We start from the raw sequence: 12,372 nt of genomic DNA, 5'->3' as shown, positions 1-12,372 counted from the left end.
AAAATTTACAGCCACATAAAAAGACTCAAGCTTGCAGGCCATTTAAAAAGCAGCATGTCTGATGCCGCGAGCTCATTACTTCATACCAATTATATACTCTTTCGTTACGACGACCGGTCGCCGTACGCGTAATTTAGTTGTGATTTTGTCTCATCTTCTTGACTGATTAGATTTCCGCCATGTGGTATAATGTAATCGATGCTGGCATTAGGTACAAAATTGACCTACCTTACTGGGCAATAAATTTCGTTAACGGTCCAATGGGCTCACGGGCGTACGAAACAAACGGTACGGTTTCTCCACCTTTTCTGGAACAGCCTTTTAGGTAATGCACATTGCCCATGGTCACTTTTCCCTACCATCTCGCCAGGCTAAGTTCACCAGTTTTATAAGCAATGCCACCTTTTCTGTATTCTAGTTATACGTGCGAAAATACGGAACCCACAAGACGTCGAGCATCAGCAGCCGCACAAATCTTAGACAAAAACTCTTGGCCCAGCCTTTCCCACTTCGAGACATTAGATGAAGAGGTTTTTCTCAAGCCACTGTGTTCTCAGCTTTTCAGAGGGACGCTAGTAAAGTCACCTTAGATGCCAAATTGGGCGTGGACTGTTTAAAATGAAGACAATAAATGGCCGGTTGAGCAAGAAAGACGACCGGGGTGCTGGTGTCGGCATCAAAAGCTGAGAAACGACTTACACGCTATTGTTAGGCATTCCATACTCCCAGATTCACATTAGTAAAAAACAAGCAAGGGATGACGCTTCTCGGGTCCTCCTGCGTATGCGAAAAACCACGTGGAAGGTGGTGAGTGCGTGTGCGGGTGTGGGAAAGCTGTTTTGTGGCTGCGGCATGTCAACCAAACACGCGCTCAGCTGGCCTCGCAGCACCGCAGTAGCCGCCGATACAAAACTAAAAAAAACACTCAGTGACGCTCAATTGCAATAATGCTTTCGCACTCACCACCCATCAGAAACGCATGTATCCCGAAAGTTCTTTGCTCCTGCCTCCTGTAAAGCGTGCTTCTACGCAAAATTAGCGCGTATGAACAGGAAGTCGACATAGCGACGATGGGAGTAAGTGCAGAGCACTTTATGGGTTCTCCTTGTCGTCTTAGCTCGCTAACGGTCGATGCGACTGCCGGAATCAGGCTGCGCAGCGGGATAACAGACCCAAGTAGAGCCTTCTGTAACGTCGTCAATGAGTGACGCTGAGGCTTCGAAAACCACGCGGTTTAAATATTCATAACCGTTGGAACCTCGTGGACCGCTGGTGCTTGTCATACATTTCCACTGTTGTTTAGCGCAAAGCAAACTGAAGGTACATTTCAGGCAAAATCTGTGTATATAACCGGCAGCCCCCACGTTCATTTAGTTAGCAACTCTCGCTGGGTTGGTTTTTACGATAGTGAGCGAGAAAAGTGGCCGCGCAAGAAAACAATGGCGCCTTAGAAATGCCGCAAAAAAGCTCCAGCCGCGCAAGAAAGAAATGACGCGTTCGAAATGACGCAGCAAGGCTCCAGCCGCGCAAGAAAAAAAAATTACGCGCTCCAAATAACGCAAAACAGCTACAGCATACTAAGTTAAAGCAAGCGCAAAAAGGACAGAACTCCCGCTGACGCAGTTTCAGGCATGGGGTGCACGAGCACTGCGAATGCGGGAAATTTGAAATGCATTGGGTGGCAGCAGTGAGAAGATAACGGCGCTGCAGCCCATTGTGGCGATTCACTGTTCTGCACTTCGGACAGCTTTCACATTGAGTGTAACGGCTTTAATTTTTCTGGGTTACTTACAGCAAGAGAAGGACAATACTTCCCCCACCTCATTGCATGCCAACTGGACCTGATTAATCGCTCACTACGCGACATTACTCCGACAACAGTATTAGCACGTGGGCAGAGATTTCCGTCCTGCAGGGCAGTAAAAGTACCATTGCACCTTTCAGCCCCGAGATTGCTTCACTCGGATCGTTGACCCCGTTCTCAAGCTTAACGTGTTAACTTCTTCACGTTGCCTGCATCACGCTGTCACACTCATTGTCCCTCCTGTGCCATGATGACGACGACGACGACTACGATGGTGATGATGATAATGAAAAGGGAAGCACCTCAAGAAAAAAAATTCCCGCGCCTTCCCGCGAGGGGAACACGAGTAAATGCAGAGCATTGGGGCCTCAGTACTGGTTGAAGGCAGTGTTTCTTCCATCGCTTCTTCCGTGATGCTGGAGTAGCAGACACGAGTAAACGTGGGAGCGAGCGTCAACCAAGGAAGGAAGGAGCAACGCAGTGACTGAAGCACGAGCGACCGCTAGCGGCTTTATATTTGCAGCGCGCGCAGTAGAGGGAGAGCGGTACGGGGGGGAGAGCGCGCATGCGCAAGCAGCGCGCGCTCTTCTACGCCCCACCGCGCTGCTATCACGCACCTGTTACGCCGAGACACGGCCGGACTGGAGGAGCGACGAGCACGCACTTTCATATGCAAGTGCGCGCCCGCAGCTCCTCCAGCCCGGCCGTGGCCGAGACCGCGACGGAGCGTTCCGGGGGTGACGAGCAAACGGGCTGACTACGACGCATGCGCGCACCTGCTGCGGACGCGGAGCTGTGGACGCCGTCCGACGCAGGAAGAGGCGAGGCTAAGAAATGCTCTGCATTTAAAACTCTTCCCATGGTCGGAATCAAACCTGGGTCCCCCGCGTTATGAAGCCTAAGTTTATTCGATTCCCCATTCCGTCACGGTTGGAGCGGATTGGATTTCAGTTTTTTTACTCTGAATAAGTTTGCATGGGAGAAAGCCTCTCTTTTTAACCGTTTTTCTCGTTACAAAAGTGCTTTGATGTTTTCTGTTCATTTTAAGAATTTCACAAAACAATGTCGTCTGGGATTAGGACATTTTTTTTATTGCTTCAATTTCCATCGGCGATGGAGGAGGAGAGGAAAAAAGGCTGTGCGAACAGCTTGACAAGTCCCCTCTCCCTTTTGGCTGCAGCGATTGGCATTGCACTCGCAACAGAAAATACAATAAAGGCCACTTTTAATATGCGGTATACAAAGAGAAATTATAGCAAATAATAGTATGACACACATAGTCATACATACATACAGAAAAGCGCGGGCTTACGGAGCCGCAATAAACAGAATGCGTACGCATAGCAGGCATTGCAATAATAGTTTGATGCAAATAATTGTTTAGTGGTAGGTACATGGGCTACGTACAAACAAATAAATACAATCTATATATATCCGCTCTAGCACAGTACTTGACTGCCGCGGTCGCTCCTAGGGGTCTTAGGATTAGAATAAAACCTGCTACTACCGAACTCTCCCCGTCCAACATGAATAAGTGGAAACAGGTACTCGATAAAGCATCCTTACAATTAACTGAAATAATCCTCAATCACTACAAAACTACGGCCCATTCTCTCCGAAAGAAAGAGGAACTACTTAGTCAGGAACTAAGCAAAAGAGAGTTGAACCTTTTAAGCAACTAAGAATCTAAGACGGCCTCCGCCATATCCCGAACAAAAGACCGAAAGTTTAACCGGGATAAGATTTCTAACACTGGCCACATGCGTAAGAACCTAACAAGCTCCGGCATTAGTAACTGCCACAACTCTGACAATACGGCCGATAATGTCACTACGACTGTAATAAATGCTTCGACTACTGCACCCCAAACAGCTCAGTTAAATCCCTGTACTAATATTTTTCCCTCGCCTGCCGTCACAAAAGAAAACCTTACCGGGAATGTAATGAACCTTTCAAGTATAACCCTCTCCCCAGCTCAGATGAACGTCTTGTCAAAGGGCCTAAACTTTTGCCCGGCTACTGGTGGTTTTGATGAATTTCAACTTTTTAAGGACTTAGATAACTTCGCCAGAAACGTGAGACTACGAGAATACTTCTACGATCACCCCGCGACGGAAGAAGCCCGCAGAACCCTACCTAGCTATAAGCACTGGACCCCTCCCACACAGCGTGATAGTTGCCTCGACATGTACATCAAAGCTGTCCAACGCGATGTGCGAAAAGCTTACCAAACACAAGTTTCGTTCCACCACAACATGACTACCAACGAAAAGAAAGCCCTAGAGGAACTCGCAAGCTGTCCCGACATAATTATTAAACCTGCCGACAAGGGAGACGCAATCGTAATCCTTGACAAAACCGACTATGTTAACGAGGCCAATAAGCAACTATCAGTATCGACGTTCTATAAAGCACTACCCAATGATCCCACTCAAGATTATAAGCAAATTGTCAGAGATAAACTTGCTGAGCTTGTTAAAAATAAAACAATAAATGAAACCACGGCTCGTTCCCTGATCCCCTTAAGCCCAGTAGCCGGTAAATTCTATCTTCTCCCAAAGATTCACAAGGTGAACAACCCAGGGCGCCCCATTGTTTCTGGCATTGGCACTGTTACCGAAAACCTCTCGCGCTATGTGGATAATCTCATTTGCGACATTCCGCCCAGCTTTCCCTCCTTCATTAAGGATACCAATGACTTTCTCTCAGACATCTCAAAAATTGAAATTCCTGATAACTGCCTTCTAGTCACCCTTGATGTTGCGTCACTGTATACTAACATCCCCCATGAAGATGGCATCGCCGCTGTATCCCTTGCGTATGAGCAGTCAACGTGCGACAAACCTATCGATTCTTCTGCTCTCCAAACATTCCTTAGGCTTATTCTTGAACTTAACAATTTTCAGTTCGACGGAGGTCATTACGTGCAAGTCAGCGGAACGTCAATGGGAACTCGAATCGGACCTAACTACGATAATATCTTTATGGCTCACCTCGAATCAAACTTTCTTGACACCCAAAATTTAAAGCCAATGTACTATAAAAGGTATATTGATGACATATTCATGATCTGGCAACACGGTGAGGCGGAGCTCCTCACCTTCATTGAGGCATTTAACCTAGCCCATCCTAGTATTTCCCTTGCTCATTCGTATTCGGAACACAGTGTAAACTTTCTGGACGTCACCGTTACTACCTTCCAAGGTCGGCTTCAAACTAAACTGTATAGAAAACCGACAGACACGCGGCAGTATTTGCACTTCCGAAGCAGCCATGTCAGACACTGCAAGACAGCAATACCTTACAGCCAAGCCCACCGATTTAGGAGAATTTGCTCAAACCAAGCCGACTTTGACTCAAACTGTCGAGAACTCAAGACCGCCCTCCTGAATAAAAAATACCCGGAAAAAGTTATCGACGACGCTATTGTGCGAGCCAACCAATTAGACCGTAACGAAATCTGTAAGAAAAAAGCCCCCAACAGGAACCCGCAAACTAACTTAGTTTTAACCCACTCATCCTTCGCTCCGAGAGTGTCAACCGTGCTCAAAAAACATCACAATATCCTAATGCAAAGTGACCGCTTAAAAAGCATATTCCCCGAACCACCACGCGTTGTCTACCGGCGTAATAAGAATTTAGGTGACTTTCTTACTAACTCTCGTATCAACCGACCGGCAACTACTGGCTGCATGCCCTGCAATAAACCCCGATGTAAAGTATGCCCACACATGACCACTACACAGCGCGCCACCAGCACGGCTTCAGACTACTACGTAAATATAAAAGGTAACTTTAACTGTGACTCCGCTAATGTCGTATATCTTCTAGAGTGCACTGTTTGTAGGCAACAATATATCGGCCAAACTGAAACGCCCTTCCAAATACGGTTCAATAATCACCGCTCTCATGCAAAAAGCTGCCCTTATTTGCCCCTGTCAAGACATGTGAACAGTCCCGGGCATGCATTTGAACATCTTAAAGCAACGATTTTAGAATCCGCCTTCAAAACGCACCACGACCGCGAGGTTCGGGAATCTTATCTCATTTATAAGTTTGGGTCAGCCACGCTTGGAATTAATGAAAGTTACGGAAAACTAACGTGCTTATCCCTCGATTAAAATTAGCGGCTTCATAATTTTTATAACGATGTTCATTATTCCTACCCTCGAGTTTGCCATCAGAATTCGCAGAAACTCTCCTAATACAGCAGCTTTATTAGCCTAATGCGGCTCAACAATGCCATTTGTTCTGGGGAGGGAGGCCTCGTTCCCACCACCACTTAAGAATGTTTAACTCTTTGTGATCTATTCATGTTTAACCTTTTGTGACCCTACCTATTTCCTGTTCAATTGCTAGCTTCTGTGAAATGCTCTTTTGTGCCCCCTATCTATTCTCTTGACCCGCGGGGGGCACACCCATCTTCGCTTCCCCCCGAACCAGTCTCAGCAGTCACTGAATACCTCAGTGTATACTTTTCCCTTTCTTTTCAAACCGCGGTTGTCCAGTTTCCCCCATTGTCTGAACTTGCAGCCCGCGCGGCATACGTTGACCCGTCACGGTGCAACCTTGAACGCTGCATTGTTAACACGACCCCTTTTTCTCTCTCTCGCTCTCCCCCCCCCCCTTTTATTTTTCTTGTTTGTTTGTTGATGTTGTAACATAGGCGTAGCCTGACTGTATGCACACTCCCCATTTCCGAAACATTTTCCGCTCTTTCTCAGTTTTATGCAAACCTATATAAGAAATGTGTTCAAAATGTTTGCGACAGCAAAATCATGTAACTTTACTCTGATGAAGGCAAGTCCCGTTGCCGCTACGTAAGTAAACATGGTTTGTTATTGTTCTTGCTGTGTATCCGACTCTTTACTTATACTATATATATATATATATATATATATATATATATATATATATATATATATATATATATATATCGTAAGGGAATGAGGGTCTGGTTGAGGAAATACAGAAACACAGGTCGGCAGTCTACAACGCCAAAGGAGGCATAGGGGTGTGGTTAGGCTCTTTTTTTTACTACGGTTAATGAAGTTAACATTTTTTATAACATATACGGAAGAAAGAAAGAAAAACAAGCGCCCAGAGTGGGGACCGAACCCACGCCTTTCGGTCACGCCCCGGTTTCGGTCACCCACGCCCCGGGCCCCTTTCAGTCACGCCCCGGGGGTTAAAAAGAAGGTCCCCTTCTCCCCGTGTAGTCAGAGTGGCGCTGGCTATCACCCTCAAGCGTCAGATACACTTCTAGTAAATATAAATAGCCCAGAAAGTGAAGGAGAACACAGTCGCCCAGATAGCCGAATTGGTAAGGCATTCGAGATCTTATCGAAAGGCGTGGGTTCGGTCCCCACTCTGGGCGCGTGTTTTTCTTTCTTTCTTCCGCATATATTATAAAAAATGTTAACTTCATTAACCGGAGTAAAAAAAGAGCCTAACCACACCCCTATGCCTCCTTTGGCGTTGTAGACTGCCGACCTGTGTTTCTGTATATATATATATATATATATATATATATATATATATATTGTGAGCGCGTATGTCGCGTCGGCACAGCTCGACACTCCCAGGGACTGTTCATACAATCTGGACAATCTCCTGCATTGCCTCCTCGCAGTAACATCATCATTCTCATTAACATTACCCAATCCTCTTCGCTCGTGCATCATCATCACCGCTCTCGGTACGGTGTTCGGAACCGACTGGATCGCCGAATAAACGTCTCGGTTCACCCGTTGCTCAAGGGCCTTACAAGTGGTGGAGGTTGACCTCGGTCCCGTCCTCAACGCCTTACAAGCGCACCCCTGGAGCTCCGTTCCGGTCGGCGTTTGCCTTCAACACAGATGCAGCGTGAGGCCGGAAGCAACCAAGCTGGCGCCTCCACTCCTGCGCCTCTTGCATTTGCCGTCACCTGCCGCTAGCGCGACCCCCCGCATTTTGCAGGGCTCCGCGGTGAAGACGTCGATGACTGGTTGGATGAGTATGCTCGCGTCAGTGCTTTCAACCGCTGGGATGACGCGGTGAAGCTGCAGCAGGTTTCCATTTCCTTGGACGAGGTGGCAAAAACATGGTTTCTGAACAATGCACACCCCATCGATGACTTGGCCAGCTTTTGTCAGGAGCTGCGCAAGATATTCGGCACGACAGCCGCTCGGTCAGACGAGGCGAAACGGAAGCTGGCCACTCGGCTTCAGCGCTCTGACGAGACGTATACCTCATACATAGAGGACGTCGTTGCTCTCTGCCGCCGCGTGGATGCAAGTATGCCAGAGGCCGACAAGGTTCGCCACATCCTGAAGGGCATCGCTTCTTTCGCGTTCAACGCCCTCGTGGTGCAAAATCCGACCAGCGTCAGCTATGTGCGCACAACCTGCCAGCGTCTGGACGAATTGCAGGCTGTTCGTTTGCAACCGGCTGCTCTGGCTACGCCGTCACAAGGGGACACGGACTTACGGTTTCTCATACGCCAAATCATCCGTGGAGAGCTGCAGCTCAGCGACCCGCTTTCTGCTCCACGATATCACTTTCGCACGGAAGCTCCTCGGCTGCGCGACCTGGTGAAAGAGGAGCTGGCATCTATTGCGGGTGTGACGCCCTCGACGTCTCCTGGTCCTACGACTCCCACGCCGTCCTACTCGGCCATCGCATCCAAACCGCCCTTACCAATGCAAGCCCCGTTGGCCCACGGGCACTTAACAGCTATACCCGCAGCAAGCATGCCAAGGGGGTACTACACGAACATGCACCCTGGCCGCCAGCCCTTCCCGGGTGACCGCCCCTGTGCTATTATTCCGGTATTCGCGGGCACATATCTCGTTTCTGTTGACGACGTCAGCAAGATGAACGACGCGGGTACGCACCGTGCGAACGTGACGTTGGCTTTTCTTACGGGTCCCGACGTAGCACATCTGGTTCGCCCCCGCGTCGCCAATCGCCGCCGCCAACAACCTCGTTCGGCCCGCCTCCGCCCGAGCGTCCATCACGGCGACGCTCACCCTCACCATATCGCCGCTCTCTGTCACCTCTTCGACCCGTGACCCGCTCTAATGACAACCAATCGGAAAACTAGCGCCTGCAGTTTCTGGAGGGGAAACTGCACTCGTCAAAAAGCCAAAAACTCCTCCATTAAGACCATCAAATACATTATCTGTGGAAGTTGGTTTTCGTGTTGATGCCCTTGTTGGTACCGGAGCAAGTATATCAGTGATTAATAATGAGAAGTTGTGTTCGCGCCTCCGAAAAGTGACTACCCCGTATACTGGACCTTCGTTGTGCGGTGCTAATCGAGAGGTGCTCGAGCCATCCGGCTACTGTACAATACGTGTTTTGATAGAGGGAATTCGGCACCATATTCAGTGCGCGGTGTTACCTAGCTGCTCCCATGAACTCATTCTGGGATGGGACTTTCTATCATCGGCATCCGCGGTCATCTCTTGCCGATACCCCGACATCGAGATCACCGCTACGGACTATACGGGTGTTCCTGACGTCAAGCAGCAGTGCTTCGTGGCAAGTGCCGATTTCGTCCTGAAACCTGGTAGAGAGACAACAATTTCCGTTCGCAGTGGCAACTGTCATGATGGGGACGTCTCATCCTTCCATGTACTCGGTTTCTCCCAAGAGGCATCGTGATCGCCATCTGTCTTGTGCGCTTCTTCAGCGGGTCGGCCGCACTCGTTGCCGCGAACGTTACTCCTGAACCTATTCTCCTTCGTCAAAGCACCGCTGTGGCTACCGCTGCTGACTCCGAAGCTGTCTGTGTTGTTCTCCTCTCCCCTATTTCCTCCTGCCCAAGTTCGCCCTCTAAACCGTTGCACCCGGCTATATCTGCCGCAATCAGCTCTGACCTCTCCCCCACGCAAACTGACTCTTTACTAGACCTCCTGAACAAGCACAAATCCTTATTTGATTCGAATTGTACTACGCTTGGCAAAACTTTCGTCGCAACGCACCGAATCGAAACAGATGGATCCCGTATTATTTGCCGCCGTCCTTACCATGCGTCTTCTTCCGAACGAAAGGTCATCAGTGAGAATGTCGCTGATATGCTTCAACGCAAACTTATCCGCCCATCAAACAGCCCTTGGTCGTCCCCCGTGGTCCTCGTTAAGAAAAAAGACGGATCTGTTCGATTTTGTATCGATTACCGCGCACTCAATAGAATTACCCGAAAGGATGAATATCCGATGCCTCGCATCGATGATGCCCTGGACTGCCTAGAAGGAGCGGAATACTTTTCCAGCCTTGACCTTCGCTCAGCTTATTGGCAAATTCCAATGAACGAGGCCGATAAAGAAAAGACAGCATTTGCCGCCCCTGATGGACTGTATGAATTTAATGTAATGCCTTTCGGACTATGTAACGCTCCTGCAACTTTCGAGCGAATGATCGACAATGTTCTTCGGGGCCTGAAATGGAGAACATGCCTCTGTTATTTGGACGACATCGTTATTTTTTCTTCAAGTTTAACTGAGCACTTGAAACGGCTAGATGAGGTTCTTACATGCCTCGCGAATGCGGGTCTTCAGTTGAACGCGAAGAAGTCCCGTTTCGCCACAAGAAGCATAAAGGTTCTAGGCCACGTCGTCAGCAATGAGGGGATTCGGCCCGACCCGGAGAAGATTGCTGCTGTCATCGATTTCCCACGGCCACAACAGCAAAAAGCCCTACGCAGCTTTCTTGGCTTAGCGTCTTACTTCCGCCGTTTCGTCCGCAACTTTGCTGCAGTTTCTTCGCCTCTCAACAAGCTGCTACACTCCGGAACACCCTTTGTATGGTCAGACGACTGTGAGGAGGCTTTCCGACAACTCAAGCACGCACTCACCTCAGGGCCGGTACTATGCCATTTTGATGAGTCTCGCCCTGTTATTCTGAACACCGAGAAACGGTTGTTTCTTACTCAAGTCGTACCCTAAGCACTGCCGAGAAAAATTGCACAATCACCGAGCAAGAGTGTCTCGCTGTGGTTTGGGCCGTTCAAAAATATCGACCTTACCTCTACGGCCGCCACTTCACAGTGTGACTGACCACCACGCTCTGTGCTGGTTGCAGACGCTGAAAAATTTATCAGGACGGCTCGGACGATGGGTTATTCGACTCCAAGAATATGACTTTACTGTCACATACAGGTCCGGGAAAAAGCACCAGGATGCGGATGCACTTTCTCGTTGCCCTCTTGGGTCGAACAAGACTTCCGCGTCATTACCCTTCAACACGGTCCTTCCCATCGCACCTGTCAATCGTGTAGCAGTTGAGGACCTCTCGGGCCTGCCTTCTCTTCAAAGGGCCGACACATACTGCCGTGGAATGATCGACCAGCTTACCGGCTCATCACCCCCTCCAAACAATAGTCGGCAGCTTCAACAATTCAAGTTTTTGGACGGCATCTTGTACCGTTCCACTCATCTCTCTTCTGGCCACCGATGGGTTCCTGTTGCGCCACGTTCCATCCGCGAGCAGATACTGGAAGCGCTGCACGACGATGCCACAGCGGGCCACCTAGGCTTCAGTAAAACCTACGAGCGCGTCCGCAGTCGTTTCTTTTGCCCCGGCCTGTCCACCTGCGTTGCCCGTTACGTCGCTTCCTGCCCATCCTGTCAGCAGCGCAAGAGATCCATATCCCCGCCTGCCGGACTGTTGCAGCCACTTCCGTGTCCGTCAATGCCTTTCCAAATGGTTGGTATAGATCTCTACGGGCCTCTCCCTTGTACAGCTGCACGATATCGGTGGATTGTGACCGCAGTTGACCACCTAACACGTTATGCAGAAACGGCGCCAATTCGCTCTGGCTGCGCAGCAGAGGTCGCAAACTTCTTCCTGCACGCAATACTCTTGCGCCATGGAGCCCCTCGTGTTCTTTTGAGTGACCGCGGTAGGGTTTTTCTGTCCAGTGTTGTTGAAGATGTTCTTCGTGCTTCGAACACAGTCCACAAAGCCACTTCCTCCTACCACCCGCAAACGAACGGCCTCACTGAAAGATTTCACCGGACACTCTCGGATATGCTTTCTATGTACATTCGACCTGATCACACACACTGGGACACTATTCTTCCATTTGTTACGTTTGCTTATAATACTGCAGTTCAATGGACCACCGGCTACTCTCCATATTTCCTCGTATACGGCCGCGACCCATCGTTAATTCTGGACACCACATTTTTATCGGCTCCCGTGTCGACCTCAAGCCCCTCCTCCGAACAGTTCCTCTCCCGTGTAAACCATTGCCGTCGAGTGGCTCGTCTGCAGACTGAAGCCAGCCTGCACGGCCGCAAGGACCGCTACGACGCCAGCCACCGTACTGTTCCGTTCTGCCCTGGTGACTAGGTCTTACTTTGGACACCCAGTCGAAGACCAGGACTAGGTGAAAAATTTCTCCACCGTTTCACAGGCCCGTACACGGTCCTTGAGGAAACATCCCCTGTCAACTATCGTGTCACGCCTAGTCAAGCTCGCTTAGACCGTCAATACCGTGGCACAGAAATCCTGCACGTGTCACGGCTGAAGCCTTTTGTCCGCTGTACTCCATGAACATTGGCGGTCAGGCGCCCGCCTTC

General features: G+C 49.4%; 1 protein-coding gene across 1 annotated transcript in view; it reads left to right on the top strand.

Moving 5' to 3' along the window:
• LOC144180229 (uncharacterized) overlaps nt 1-8,866 on the top strand; it is a 31,558-nt gene extending 22,692 nt beyond the window's left edge. The window contains exons 2-4 of the mRNA XM_077708609.1: nt 7,763-7,973; nt 8,082-8,613; nt 8,723-8,866. Coding sequence (XP_077564735.1) covers nt 7,763-7,973; nt 8,082-8,613; nt 8,723-8,866 — 887 coding nt within the window. The remainder of the gene's footprint in view (nt 1-7,762; nt 7,974-8,081; nt 8,614-8,722) is intronic.
• Nucleotides 8,867-12,372: the final 3,506 nt, after the last annotated feature.

Source organism: Haemaphysalis longicornis, unplaced genomic scaffold, assembly GCF_048455015.1.
Source record: "Haemaphysalis longicornis isolate Haplotype H1 unplaced genomic scaffold, Haemaphysalis longicornis Haplotype H1 scaffold_4, whole genome shotgun sequence".
Lineage (NCBI taxonomy): Eukaryota > Metazoa > Arthropoda > Arachnida > Ixodida > Ixodidae > Haemaphysalis > Haemaphysalis longicornis.
Note: the sequence above shows the minus strand (reverse complement) of the source record. Positions and strands in the feature narration are given on the sequence as shown.